Source organism: Mastigoproctus giganteus, chromosome 4 (genome assembly GCF_048544385.1).
Source record: "Mastigoproctus giganteus isolate SK-2022 chromosome 4, ASM4854438v1, whole genome shotgun sequence".
In the NCBI taxonomy this organism is placed as follows: Eukaryota; Metazoa; Arthropoda; class Arachnida; order Uropygi; family Thelyphonidae; genus Mastigoproctus; species Mastigoproctus giganteus.
Window position 1 is genome coordinate 135139121 of NC_143578.1, and position 15554 is coordinate 135154674.

Consider the following 15554-nt stretch of genomic DNA (forward strand, 5'->3'; position numbering starts at 1 on the left):
AACTATTATGTTTATAACTGTTATGATTATATAAAGAACAACTCCAAAATGTTATTTCAAATAGCTTTTTTATGATATACTTTTATTTCTGGTCATTCTGTGGCCTTTAGGCGATCCAATGAGTTTCGCCGATCTCGAGGTTACCCGTGCTGCTTTGAATAAATTTGAATAATGAATATGCGGAGTAGTGCCTCTTTTTATTATATCTCTTATATAAGAAACACGTGAATGTAAACAGAAAGAAGATTTCTTTTTAAATAACGAACAAACAGACAGCGACCTACCATTTCTTCTGCTCCACAACGAGATGTAAGTGATACACCAGACACACTGATAACACCGTAATGCCCTGCTCCTTTGATATCAGTGCAAACGCTGAGCAGATTATACTTATGACAAGCCATTTCTTCTGTTGTATTTCGTCCGTATACGATCTGTAATAAAGTTTTTATTGTCTTAGCATAAGATAAGAATATTAGGATAGCTACAGCTGTTATTGATATCTATAAACTCTGATTTTAAAGACAATAATTGACGTTTCATTATATTCGACCAGTTGCGAGTAAGGTACAGCTTTTATCTTTATTTATTTTTAACGGTATTCGTGACATCGAAGATCACCTTTCTAGAAGTAATTATATCAACTGAACTTCCAGAGCACAATATTATATTTTATAATGACTCAATCCATAATTCTGTGCGTTAAGTTTCGAAATGATTCTTTCGCGAAAGAAATCTGCACCCGTTATAAGAAGTTTCAACCATTCTTAGGTATCCATTGCAGTTGAGGTAATTTCCTAACCGGACTCCTAGCATTAAACTAGTCTGGCAAAGAATTCAATAGTTAAAATAGGAATCATGTAAGACAGTTAACAGTATAAGTATATGCCAAAACCCAGAGAATCCGTAAGTGCAAAACTAAATTCCAGTTATTCACAGTTCTGTATTTTATAAGGAGTTATCTTTCCCGATATCTGATTCAAAAAGATCATAGGACCAGATCCAGACATCACTTGTCAAGTTTTGCCTTTTATAGGTGCCTGCCTGACGCAATCAATATCATGTGCCAGAGCCAAGGTCGCATAAGAAGGAAGTTTTTCGGGGCCCTGGTAATTGTAGAATCCAGTGAGCGGAAAAATAAACTCCTGGAAGCAAAACCTAAGTTGCCAATGCGCTATAAAAAATCAAGTCAAGTAGATGAAGAGTCTTTTTTGGGAGAGGGGGATGGTTCGTTCTTTGTTAAGTTATTCATTTTGAAGATAGAGGTTGTATAGTTTTCAGATGGAAAAACTTCTGTGTCTTTTAATGATCGAAACAGACGAGAGCATGACTGTCCTTGCTTCAGTTGACTTCTTGCTAATATGAATAACTTAACAAAGGGGAGGGGACTTTCCCAATCAATGAATTATTATTATATATCCAGTATTTGTTCATTCCATATATCTGGATGGCTTTGCCGTTAATAATTAAACAATGTACTGATTAATTTCCGAAGTTGATCTGTGCTTTGGATGATAACAAATTGATTGCTATTAGTAGAAAGGCTTAATTAGGTGCCTTTCTGAAGATCTCTTATCGCTAATAGTAGAACTCTGCTTAACCGAAAGGTCACCAAGAAACATATTCTTTCTATAAAAACCCCAAAGCTTCACAGTTAGAGATTTCTTATTCATCGGAGGTTTATTTATAGTTACAAACAAGATTACCTCATGTAACCACGCATTCATTTGGGGTATAATTAACTCGGTGGAATTCGGTTCAGCAAGTAAGAAGAAAAAGGCCCAGAAAACGTTGAACAAGAACGAAAATTAACCGAATATAAAGACATTGAAGATGGTTAAGATGTAGTGACGTGATGTATCGTGACATGATAGGGTGAGCAAAGATGTCGTTGACTTAAGATAACGGAAGACGGTAGGAGGGTCGGCTTCTATGAAAGGTGTGACTGTAGAAGTGATAAATGATGGGAAGCTTCCAGTCTGACAATATTAATGATGCGGATCGTCCAAGTCGACACCACAAATACTGCTGTGTTACTGAAAGGGTAGTTGGAATGATTAAAAAAGTGAACACGTTCTAGAGGGTATAATTGCGACCTGATCATGTGCTGCGTGTCAAAGACTAATGCCCTTCGCTCTTTTCTGTAATTGGATGGCTGTCCTCCGAGGGGTTCAACTTAATTTATTTAAATGAGATGTTTACCTAACCTTACCACCTTTAGAAAAACTGGAGGATTTCCCAAACACAAACTGACACGCCGAAAATAATTGAGAATCAGAAATAACAGAACTGGGAAGCCCACTAGGAAGATTTCTTTCTTTTTGGTAGTGTAGTTACGTGTTTAATAGTATCCTCCACTCCTCTCCCCTGTCTCCGAAGGAGGATCTTTTGTTCGCTACACACACCAGTAGTGACATGTTGCCAGTTATCGAGATTTACAACTGACTTGAAGTCTGAACTTCCGCTGTTTCGAATATTGTTCATATTTGCTGGTCCGATTCGGATTTTTGGTCTGCTTTGTTACCGTCTTCAGTTATCTTAAGTCACGTGCCACACTACTAGTCCTTGTTCGCCTCCAGCAGCAAAAAGTTTATTCTGTCTTGAGGAATAGTCCTTATATTTTAAAGTAAGTTTAGCGTATTTGCATCCTGAATGCTAATGCGAATAGTGGTTTTGAAGAAACCTTGACAAAGTAGCATGCAGTTGCATCCCACAGTTAAAATCCAACGCTACGTGTCCCAGGAATTCTTCCTTCATAGTTACATTGACTGCTGGTGAGGTCAAGGTACACTGCACATACACATTACACTTACAGGGTGTTCCAAAACGTAGCTAAGAAGCTAATTTCAAAATCAAGTAACTTTAAATATGTAAATTTAATAATCTTTTATTGAAAAATAATCAAGTTTAAAAACAGCCGTTCCAATACAAACTACTAGTTCAACTGACTGCACTCCACCTGTTAAATTTTACGCCTGTCTAGTGGACATTGTGCGTATCATTACAGACGTCCACTGGAAAGCTACTTTATGGATCACTCTGTGCAACATAAGATAAAAAAAACAACTAAGAAAACGAGTTCTATTTAGAATAAAGAAATAGGTAGACAGAGAAGAATTCTTATGAATAAATTTTTAGTCAGAATATTCGTCTACTACAGTAAAGTACAGAATTTTGATTTACACCTTCAAAAAGAAAAAAAAAAAAAAAAAAAAAGTTTCATTCTACTTTCTTATCGCTATAAACTAAGACTGTGCGAAGTTCATCATAAGAAAAATCTTGATCTATAATTCCAGTAATATTAAACATCGCCTTTCTCTGTGGCAGTTGTCGGAAATAATGAAGGCTCTTGCTTCCGGCCCCGAGATCAATGAAGAAAAGTCGACATGATTTTTATCGATTTTAAACATCGTTCTGATAAGGTAGTGCAACGCCATCGTAAGGAAGAAACCGAAGTGGTGCATCCTCTAATTCCTTCAGACTTGGAAGATATTTATTCAACTACCTAAGAGTGAATGATACGGACAGCACACGAGTTGCTGTCGAGGTCAAACAGGTCTGCTTTCACTCTCCGAAAATTGATTATTCAGAGCAACGGGGGAAAGATGCAAAGACTGGAATAATTTGAAATAAATATTCAGAAATGCTGTTTAATAATACCTTTATTATTATATTGTTTATTCATTTGTGTATCTGACACTTATCTTTATTCTCTAGCAGCTGCATTGGATGAATTATTTGTTTCAGAACGGATTAATATTTGGCAAACATTAGATTAAGATTAAAATATATATAAAGTGATTACAAATCGTGAAACTATAAACCAATAATAAACCAACTTTTGAAACAGACCCTTTAGTAACCCACTTGCCGAATTAGAGTGAGATTATATCCCGAATTTGATTATATTCATCTCTCTAATACCCTAACCCTAATTATGCACTTGAACAGAGAAATAAACTCTCCTAACACGAAATAATTTCCATTATTAGAGATTCGATATTATTAAAATAAATAATTTTCTTTTATATTAATAGTTTTTAAAATACAGTACACTAAAAACTCATTAACAATAAATTCTCCTCTTTCTATTATTACATAGTGAAATGGACTGAACGTACTCATGACGTGCATAATTTTTTTTTTAATATTGTTATAATAAGAAAGCTTCAATCGGGATTTACTCTCCAGCTAAAAAAAAAAAAGCATGTTTGATTGAGTTCGATAGATGGCAGCACTGGCTAAATCCTGTTCTAATCTTCGTGGAATTTAATTTACAACAACGAAAGAAATTAATACAACTCCCACTGCAATGAAATTCTGCTTAAAACAATTTATTTGTATTTTGCTGATTTTTATGCTGAAATACGTGTTTAGCATTTTATGCGCTCTCTCTTTGTAGTTTTCTTTACTTGTTAAGTTATTTGAGTAGAAAAAATCATTACGTTTGAACAAACAGCAGGCACGCAAATTGCAGCTTGCAGATGCTGTGTTGCTATCTGTGGTAGCGATATCCCGAAGTAATTGAATTCTTTTCTGACACTCACGTAGTGAAACGTTGGTGTAAGTGGCGCTACTTGTGGTTTAAATTGGAGCAACGAAACATGGCTGGACCCGGACAATGGGATAGTAACGCAGAAATTTCCGAATTATAATTGAACTCCAACGGAGCTTGTTTATTTTGCATATTTCAAGATATTGCGCAAAAGAATGCGATCATCGAGAGTTCTTAGCATCTTTTAACTGCCTTTCCCGAAGTGATTTTTGTTCAGGGATGAAATACAAAACGACGAATTTTTATGTCATTTTATTTTGATGCTCTGAAAACCATTAAACGAAAGGCGCGAAAAAATTGTGCACGTTTTTCAGTCTGTGATGATCCTTAATCAACTAAAAATTCCCGTAGGAAAAAAAATTGCGCACGCGCGGTATGTTGGTTTTATGATTGCAACAATACAATTATTGGATAACAAATACTTGTATTGTTGCAATTTTTTTTTTGCAACAATACAAGTATTTTATTTGTACAATACAAGTAAAAATTGCAACAATACAAATACTTGTATTGTTGCAATTTTTTTTATTACAAATACTTGTATTGTTGCAATCATACAAGTATGTTTTCAACAATACAAATTACTATAATTCGCCTCTGGTGGAAGCTGCAGATACGTCACTTCCGCGTAGCATTTTGGCTTAATTGTTGTAATACAGTAACGATGTACTGACTTTAACTGGCCACTATACTACAGCGAACATTACTAAAGGTTTAACCAAAGAAATTATATGAATACAGAGAATGTAAAAAAGGTTGTTCTAATATTATAAACTAGAGCAGTTTGCTGTTAATTTTTACAATAGTTTTACAATTTCGCAACATTTAAATTGCAAATGAATTAAGCTTATGGCTTCGTATTGCGTTGTTACAGGCGCACTCTTATAGGCAGTGGCATTTCAATTGTTATACATTTATTTATTTGTTACGTCATATTTCGTTCGTTAACAATCAGAAATATTCTTTACATTAACAACAATATTGCAGTCGGCTTGGACAGATAATTAGGCCAAAAGATTTTAATATTGTGATAGGATTTATTCGCGTGCAAACAGGATGATTTTATTAATGTAATGTATATTATTTATAATTCTTAGTTAATATTATCGACAAAATATAAAAATTAAAAGCTTTAAATGTAAGATACGGAATCTGGCGAAGAGTTAGAAAGGTGGCTAAAACGCAGGTAATATTTCAAAATTCTAATTGAAATGATCCAGTATAACTATTTATTAATTAAATTTTACTGTTTTTTTTTTCCCATCAGAGTTGACCTTATAGTTAATGAATTTATACTTTACCCGACTTAGGCTGATCATAGCTGGGTGAAGTTGATATCAGCTAGTAAGTCTGGCTTCGATTTAGAAAAATTGTTTCTGATTCAATCAATACAGTCGGTGTTCTATGGACGTTGATTACATTAATGACACCGTTCCTTGTAACAGCACAAATAGGACATTTTTGTAGTAATGGAACTACTCACCTAATGTATGCCAGTAGGGAGGATAAGAAGAATACCGCCGATAGAATTTCCGCTCTACCAACGATGCTGGAAACCTGTAAAAGTCGGAAAAATGAATTAAAATAACACTTTCAGCAGATATCTGAATTTTAAAAAAAAAATTCTATTTCTCGTAAATTATTTCTTCACCTTCTGCGTCCTTTAGTAAACAAGTAACGGTAAGAAGTTGATTTCGTTTAACCTTTTGACCTCTACCACTGGAATGAGTACTCGAAAGACGTTCAAGGTTCTTTAAGCAAAAATAAAAGATTTGTCGTTTTAAGCGAAAGATTCTGAATGTCGCATTTCCTTTTTATAGATTCAGAAAAAAAAAATAAATAAAAAAAAAAAAAAATGAAAATTTTGCCAGAGAGAAACGACTAGCCGCATACTCGGAGAATCTTTATAAAAGATTCTCGAAGAACAGCAGTTCTGGTCAGGAAGTGAACCGAAGTCACAAGACTTTGGTGGAAGGACAAGAAGCGGTACAATGGGCGACAAGGTAAAAAACCCACGGACAAGCGAACACATGTACGGCCCTTATCTGAGATGGCACAACAACAAAGAGCTCCGGCTGCGTGGGAAGCGCGGACGATGAACGCAGAGGAAGAGGGAGTTACGGCAGAGTGGAGAATGGACGGCAGCCGGAAGTTGGGAAGCAGGTGGCATCAAGCAAGAAAGGAAGTGGCTAACGACACAAACTTATGTACGAGTAAGTATGTTTTATTGAGTTTATGGAGCTCTCATCTCATTCACGTGTGCGCGAGATGATGAGACGGGTGCAGCTGGGTGAGTATGTGTAGCGTGATGCTCTGTTCCGAAACTGTAGATGTGTGTTGCGCTTGCACGTGGGCAATATAGCAGTGTCTTTGCTTTAGTGCTAAGATTTCCTCACATAAGTAGCTGCAGGAACGTTATAAAATTATCTGTAATATAATATGCGGTCAGTTTTATCCTAAGAAATTGAACAATCCGCATTTTAGTTATAAATCCAAGTTTCAGTGGTCTTCAGCGTATGTTTCATTAGTGTCTTAAGTGTAGAGTTCATATTCTTTGCAGTATCCTCTAGAAGAATGACTGAACTCCGTATACGTCCTCCTTGATAGTGTACCAGCTTTCTCCACCTGTCATTCGTTTGGAGAAGTCTGGATTCAAGTACCGTCGATGACCTAAGGAATTTCTGCAGGCCTCCTTTAATCTTGGCTGTCATTAGTTCATCTTGGGAGGAGGAAGCGGGTCCCCTCCACTCAAAATCGAACTATTCCCGTTTTAATTGAATTAATGAATTCCATTCCGATTGAATTATCTCCTTTTTTCAATTCGCATAACACTGCACTCGGCCCATGAACACGCAAGTGTACTGACATCATACAGAGTTGTACAATAGTAGTGGAAAATGACTCAAGAAAGCAAGCTTGATACAGCATTAGCCCTCCCCCCAAAACCAACAACTTTATACCAGTAAGAAGTTGTTCAATATGGATAGTTTGGTTTTAAATAAATTTAACAACCATCTGAGATGAACGAAGATGAATTTTAATTGGAGTGGTCAGGATCATTTCCAGTTCTATTCCCAGTAACAAATCAATGGACCGTTGCAAAGATATTCTTATTTGATAGTAATCCGAATAAGAATAATAAGGTGAAGTGGCTATTGTCCCAGTTTCCTTATAGAAATGATCTTCTTAATAACACTACAATATCCTAAGAAATCGGGTGCTACCTCAACGCAGGTTAATGCAAAATTTGAATAACCTCATCAATTAACGTCTTTTTGCGTTATGTTTTTTAGTCGATCGTTTGAGGACGCTTTTGTCCCTCCTGTTGCTAATAGTCCTGTCTGATGATGGAATCAAAACGTTCCATCAAAACCTGCTGTCTGATGATGGAATCAAAACGTTCCGAAACCAGTCACCTTGAGATTTTAATGGAAAACGTATTTAACTAAGGTAATGTTATCCGATTAAAAATTATATTAGTTACTTTAGGTTGACTACATGGACAAATATAGTCGTTTCTTAAAGAGCTTAAATCTGAGTCCTATTACTGTTATTGGAGAAACAACTTCGTCCCTAGACGGATGGTGTTGAGTATTGTATATATTTTAAACAAGCAACGTTTCTGATCTCATTTTTTAACTTTAAATTTTCGCATTGGCTGGAAATATTACTTATTCGATCAGAGTTATTGAACGAGGAATTTCATCCAATAAAAGATTGAAATTCTATCTGATTATTTAATTTTTCAAATTAAATTTGAAATAGTGAATTCCAATGGTCCTCTGCAATTCGTTTGAAAGTTATGTTGTTTTTTGTTTTTTGGAGCATTAGCAACTAAGGCCATATTGCTCCGGGAATATGCGGTGGTCATTCCTTGACCTTTCCGCATCCTCCGTATTTGGTGGTGACGGGCTCGAACCCCGGTCTAATCAAGAAGCGTGTGCTTCGCACTGCTGCCCCTTCCCACCCGGCTACGGAGGCGCCTTGAAAGTTATATTTGTAGTCTTTATGGGTCAATAACTGCGAATGGATTCACTTCTGCTCCTACCAGATATTTTTTGATACCGACAACCCTTCCCCGTTCCAGAAACGTTCACGTGCGAGCAAGTTTCACGTGAACGAGTCCGCTACGTTTGAATCTTTTAGGATACTACGGGATCCATTGCAATTATTGCAGTCACTTTCGGGATTAGCAATTTTTCTGCTGTCAGAAGTGAAATTCCTTCACCCTCTTCCTTGCTCTGTTTGTTCCGTCCCGAAATTCCGTTACTGCCGGTTGCCGATGCGTGACCCTAGGAAATGTCGATTAATTTTTGGCGTGGGAAATAATCAATTCAGATCTTCTTTAATGCCGCGTTGTTCTTCCGCTAAGATAAAAGTTATTCAAATTAAAAAAAAAAGGGGGGGGGGGTAAAAAGAGAAGCTAATTGGAAAGAACCAATCGAGGCGCAAAATGACGCAGTTCCTTTCTTTCGCAATAAGAATTCTTAATTTAAGTTGCGGCTCTCTTCTCCATCGAACATTTTTGGTAGACGAGAAACCTAATTGCATTATCGTGTGTCTAATAATCGGTTCACAGCTGCAGACCGCACGAGGAAGTTCTATTTGTAGCCGTCCCTCGAGTGGGTTGCTTGTTTCAGTGGAGTCGCAGACACTTCTCCGCCAGCTTGACGAGACCAGAACATTATATCGTCATTTGTGGAAATGACAACATGTTTCAAATGCGGCCGTCACAGTAATCTGTTTCTTTCATATATTATTCAAAATTATTGAATTGCGGTGGTGTCGGCTGGCTCGAACTTCGTGTGGTTTTTTTTTCCCAAAAAGAAAGTCAAATACTGTCTAATAAAGACTACACTTTTCTTATGAAAGTTTTAATACTCCATGGGAATTCAAAGTTTGTTTTCTATAAATGCTTAATTTCGCTGCATGAAACGGAAATTGTGGCTAAACATAACTTCTACATAGATGATGTCACAGCGCTCCAAACTGTCTTTTCGAATTCCAGCTAAATTTATTAGACTTTGAGGTTAACAAAATATTCCAAAAATGGAGGAATAATTTAAACGTTTTGACTGTTCGGTATTCCCATTCAGCTCAATATATTTGATTGTGTTCTAGTTGATTGAGTGAACATCGTTATTAAAGATCTTAGTGGATTATTTATTATATCCATTTATCTTTATATCCGTCTAATTGTATTACGTATGTGTTCACGACTGATTTGCATGCTGTGTGGCTGAAAAACGGAATAACTCACTGGAAAAACCCTACCCACGCCGCCTGAGATCCGATAATTACAGCCTCCATTGAAGAGGACTTTAGAAATTCCCCGGTTGTCAACGGAAATTGAACCCAGACATCTCCAAATGAGTGACAAGTGTCAAAACCACTATACTGTCACGGTGTACTACCATTTATCGAGGGAAAATAAATGTCATATTAGGTTTACCTGGAACAACCTCATCACCCATGTGTATTATGTTCATAAATTGTGTTCTCTGGTCATTTTGGTTGTTTTTATGGATGAAAAACCCGAGTTTCCAGGAGGAAAAACATTGCTGTCCTTGCTGGAAACCGACTAACTCAGTCATGGAGTGAGAAAAGCCCATGAAAGTTCCTTATGTCATTGATGGAATTCAAATCACAGCCACTTCTACTCGGTGTGGAGAGGACGGCAATTATAACCACTGTGATATCCAAGAGGACAGGTTATGTTAGCAGTTGCAGCCTGTTGTAACAGTCGCAGCGACCTTAGTAGGGTGGGCGTAGTTCTTAAGGAAATATTCCTGCTTCCGCAAGTTATGATTTTTCTTCAATACCCTGTATTAATGCAGCAATGAGAATAAGCCCGAACTCTTATAAATCAGCTTGAATAACGCCTTCTACATTTCAAAAAGGCAGTTCTCAACGTCTTGGTGGCAGAGGACAGATTTGAAAATTTTCTGCGCAACTGCTGTTAGGCTAAACCATGGAATGCTGAATCTCCTGCTTCCTGGTGAGTAATGATGGAGTAGGGTTTTCTTTCCATATGCTGATGAGGAATCCATTGCCTTCCTGCTCTCGACGCTGAACAGGAGCTTGGATGCGACCTAAAGAATATGCTTCGCTTTGTGCTGTGCAAACAAGTGCTTATGATGAACATACAGATGTTTACAGTCAGCAGCTTATACAGAACGTAATGGTGTCCTCATTCCGAGAGTTCAGTTTCTTATGCAAAATTATTTCAGTGCTACTGATGACAGCGTTCACTGAAGAGAGCAGACTGTAGTGTGGAGATGCTGTAATACCCCGTACTAAATCGTAAACTGTGGTGAAGTTATTGTCCTTCGTGGCTGTTGCTGGTTGAATACTGTGCAGTTTATTTGGTATTCGTCCGCTCTATTCTGAAACTCCTTCCTGGTCCTATCTGCTTGGATAGTGCCAAAGTGTCCACTTAAAGTTGAGTACTCGAATTGACTACTCAATTTCAAGTGGAATGAATGAATTGTGTCACTCAATTTGAAGTCGAATGAATTGGTTACTTAATTGAGTACTTGAAATTGAGCATCGCTGGATTATTCAATTTCAAGGGGACACTTTGGTACCATCCAAATAGATGAGATCATGTGTGAACATGGGTTATTGTTAAGGCCCACACATAATCTTTTCTACTTGAGTAGTGTCCATTTGAAACAGTATTCAAGCAAATCTAAATCTCATTCTTCGGTGATCTTAATTCCTGGCTATCTCCGGTCGTATCAACTTCGCACTATTATTTACGAGCAGGGTGCTTGTAACTGTGCATTTCGTCACCTCTTAATGGCTTCTAATTCAGTATTCATCCGGTTAAAATTATGACTGAAGGAGCATATTTGAATGCTACCTATCACCAAAAGAAACCGATTAATTTGCATGGTTTTGTTTTGAATCTTGCACAGAACTGGACTGAAGAAAACCGCCTTACTGAGCACTAAGAAACTAGCACATGGCTTGTGACAATTCGTTCATTGGCTGCAGTAGAAGATGCATTATGCTGGCTAAATTCTTAATTTTAAATTCGTTAGGTAGTTTCTTATGGTATAGTTTGATTTTTTGTGAATAAAAAAAGGTGGGAATAGCCGTTGGCTTAGTGCTATAATAAAAAGACCAAGTTATTCTCATGAATCACTCTAGTGGAAGTTTTATGCATTGCACGAAATTATCGCAAAATAACTGGAAATCAAAGTCTCTCTATGCTTCCACGCATTGTTCGTGGATCCCTTGTGAATAATCGTGTTGTCAGACAGATATGAACAGTCAAGCGAAGCAGTATACTTTCTTCATAGCTCGGTAAAAGGATTAAGAGATTAATAAAAGTAATAGTGACAAGGGGATTTGGCTGCAGCAGTGAAGCTGTCAGAATTCACGATAACGTATTTCTTTTAGCAGTTTTGGATGAATAAAGACACCTTACTCCTCCATATAAGTGTGGTGTTTACAATTAAGAGAGAACCTCAAAGTCCACTCACTTTTTGTTATATAATTTTTTCCACTACTTTCAACGACGATAGTTTGATTTACTTTTTAATCCGTTTCTGAGGAACGTAATCGAACTTTCATACAGATGTAATGCCACGACAACGAACGAGATTAAAGTTTTAAGTAAGCGAGATAAAATAAAAAAAACATTGAAAAAAAAATAGGATTAATATTCTTACTTAATAGCTTGTCGACGGATGTGGGATTTCTCGTCAGATTAACGAAGTTAAGCGGATTTGAACCATAACAATACTCGGGTGTGGAGCTACGCATATATGCCAATATCACTTATGAAACTGTTCTCTGTCTTAATGTAGTAAATGGGCAGATTTTTCCGAAGTAAGATCCACTAGAAAAAATATCCATTCATTTTATTTAATTAAAGCATTACACGCAGTACTTCGATGAAGCCCTTTATTGTTATTTGTTGAACCTTTGCAAATCCACGTATTGTTCTGATAGAACAATAATAAGTGGATTTGCCCGATGTTTTATCTACGATCCTCTGGGATTTCCTCTTAAGATCCAGGATAACTCCAAGACTGACTTTTCGATGAAATTTACGGTCAGTTGGTTACAAATTACAACTTTCAGCCTATGCGAAAGGACTTTTAAGAGATTCTTTTTATTGCTTCTTATTAGCGTGTGGAAATCTCTGCGTGGTTGGGCTTTGTTGTCTATAAATTGCGTTGAGACAATGAAGGCTATGATTTATGGTTGATAAATTTCTTGTATGGATAGGTTGCTTATTTCGTGGGATTAAAAATGAAATTTATGAGAAAATGCACTACTAAGGCAATCATAACCAGAGACCGATTAACTCGGCCACGGTATCAGAAATGTCTATGAATGTTTCCGACTGAGCGTACAGTATAATGTCATCCTAATATGGAAATGATCCTACGGTACTAGGAAGTGGTCCATCAAATATTAGAATTAAAATGACAATGACGAAAGAAGCAAACTTATTTTGCATCTTCCGAAAAACAAAAAAAAAAGCAACTCGTTGTTCCCGTCGTGTAAAAGTAACCATCCAATTGATAATTTTTGAATTTTGCCAACCTTGCAGGCAACTTATTCCAACGTTCCACAAAACTCCTGAAGGTAAACTTCATAAGATCAAGTCTACAAGCCTACGTTCTTCCATTTTATAGTTATGCCTCCCCCCTTATCTCACTCCAAACTCGATTTTGATTAGACCAAGAACAAACTCTTCTTTCTATCCAAATAGCAGCCGGACATTCCGGTCTCTTTCCGAAGCTATTGGCCACAACTTCTGTCTATGTGTATTCACACAGCTAGATGGTTCTTTTGCATCCTCAGCTAAAAATAAAGTGGAATTTCTTCTCTTCTGACTCTTTTATCGACAACCTTGGTAAATCACTTCCTACCATATCCAATACCTCCCGTGGTTTTCCGACAGAAGAATGTTAGAAGAATTCTTAACAGTTTTAATACCAAGAAAGCTCCAGGCCAAGGCGACATTTCTCCGCATCTGTCCTAACAGTACCAGATAAGATCTTTACATCATTATCAAAACTGGTAAAAGCAACGCATTAGCATAAGAAATTGTGGAGTTCAGTCTTGAAGTGTAAATTTCACGAACATACGTCAAGGGATGTCCTGAAAACAGTGATGGAACGGAGTTTCCCGAAACAGCGGATTCTGTTCTCGTGATTCTTGGGATACCATACCATTTTTCTTTGTTCGGTACAATAATATTCCATCTTGTTCGGGAAGAATTCAATTATTCAATGGCAAGTGACAATGTACTTAACAAGTTCTCTCCTCCTAGATGGGCCATAGGTTCGAATTGCGCCTTTGATGCGAGGAATTTGAGGTCTTTTCAAGCGGGACTGAGCTAGCCTGTCTCAGGAAGAGGTGAAAGTTCTTTCGTTAAGGTTTTTCATTCAAGGATTAAGCAAACCCTCTTTTGAAATACACCAAGATTGGGATTTGCAGACATGGCACTGTGGTGCCTCATAGCTTGTGTTACCAAGGGCACTCGTCAACATAGGCCAGTTTTGCTTAGATATTACTGTTTGGTCACCATAAACCATTTGTGCTTCTATACAGGCATGAGAAACATAAATGTATTCCGGAATTAGGTAGTTAGGCGTCAACCATTTCATTCTGACATTGTGGTGATTGTTAATTTTTTTTTATCTACTCAGAAAAGAGTAATTTCTAGGACACTTTTGTGACAGGAGCACGCTACAGCAAGTATTTTAGAGAGATAGTGGCACCCATTCCCTGGGTCCCTACTATTTTGAGTTCAGATCTCTTCCCATGCTTGTTTTACCATTGCAAATATAAGCGATTTCACGTACTACCCCCACAAATGATAGTCTGGACTCCGACTGTTGGAAGTCCAACTCATAAACAAGAGCAGGTATTACGTAGCACACGATTGCATTGCTCAGATATTCGATATCGAGTTAATATTCATTACAGAAGGTTCCACCCTGCGGTGAACTTGAAAGGAGGCATTACTTCAATATGGAAAGTTTTTCTCGCCGGAGTGCTGTCCCCTGTCGCGAGCACAAAGCTGAAATGCCATTGATTAGAAATGAACAGAGACCCAGTTGGATTTTGAGTTCACGGCAGTGAGAGTGGGGAGTGTTTCCTTATGCCACGAAAACTGGAGGCAGTCAATAAAGTTAAAAGAAACACTCTCACCTAAGTGAATTACTTCGTTGTCAATGCGGAGCAGTGCCGTTTCGAAATGTCCTCTAAATACAAAGTACTCCGGGATGGGTGTCGCCAAATATTTGCTAAGTAAGAATAAGTGATTCTGTTGTTCGAAAGAACTAAATCATCGAGCGTGTGTGCGTAGTTGATCGATGAAAACTGCCAGGAATATCAGTTCTTGACACTACCGCGCGAAGACGAATGGTGTGTGCATATAAAGATTGATACAGAGGGGTTTCAAGGAAGGTAAACTCCCTTGTGGTCAGGGCCACACAAGTGGCTTTAAGTAGATGTATAAATAAAATATATAATGCAGCGGGGCTGGTGCTTTGAATATTATATGGAAACGAAATCCACGCGATTTTGCAGTCATATTGAAATATAAGAATCGGTTATGCATTTCAAGTTTGTGGCAGAGTCGCTTATTTTGGGTGTACTGCTACAAAAGAAGATTAAGATTAAATTTTACTCCTGGAGTCGATTGGGAGAGAATACCCCTAAAATCCGATGGCTCAATTACTGAAAGTTCGCAATAGCACAGAAAAGGGAACGGAATTATCTTAAAAGATAAAAACAGAAAAGTCAGTATCTTGAGAGTGTTCTTGTATTTCAGATGTGTTCAGATCATCACTGATCGTAAAGTGTGTTCGTGTCTAACGGTACCAGGGGTGTCCTCCATTTTGCGTTGCTTTCATTGTAGGTGTAACAGTTCACTGGGAAAGCCAGAGATTTAAAAGTGTATGGATTTTCTAAGTGTAGTGATATGTATCGTTGTTCTTCTGGCCATTTAGCCGCTGGACCCTTTCTG

The 15554-nt window shown here is 37.4% G+C and overlaps 1 protein-coding gene across 1 annotated transcript in view; it reads right to left on the reverse strand.

The window, feature by feature from the left end:
- The window catches only part of LOC150087082 (protein O-mannosyl-transferase TMTC1-like), a 189063-nt gene that overhangs the window by 84543 nt on the left and 88966 nt on the right, over nucleotides 1-15554 (reverse strand). Inside the window, exons 3-4 of the mRNA XM_090371806.1 lie at nucleotides 6039-6112; nucleotides 285-434 (exon numbers count right to left, since the gene is read on the reverse strand). Coding sequence (XP_090227932.1) covers nucleotides 285-434; nucleotides 6039-6112 — 224 coding nt within the window. The remainder of the gene's footprint in view (nucleotides 1-284; nucleotides 435-6038; nucleotides 6113-15554) is intronic.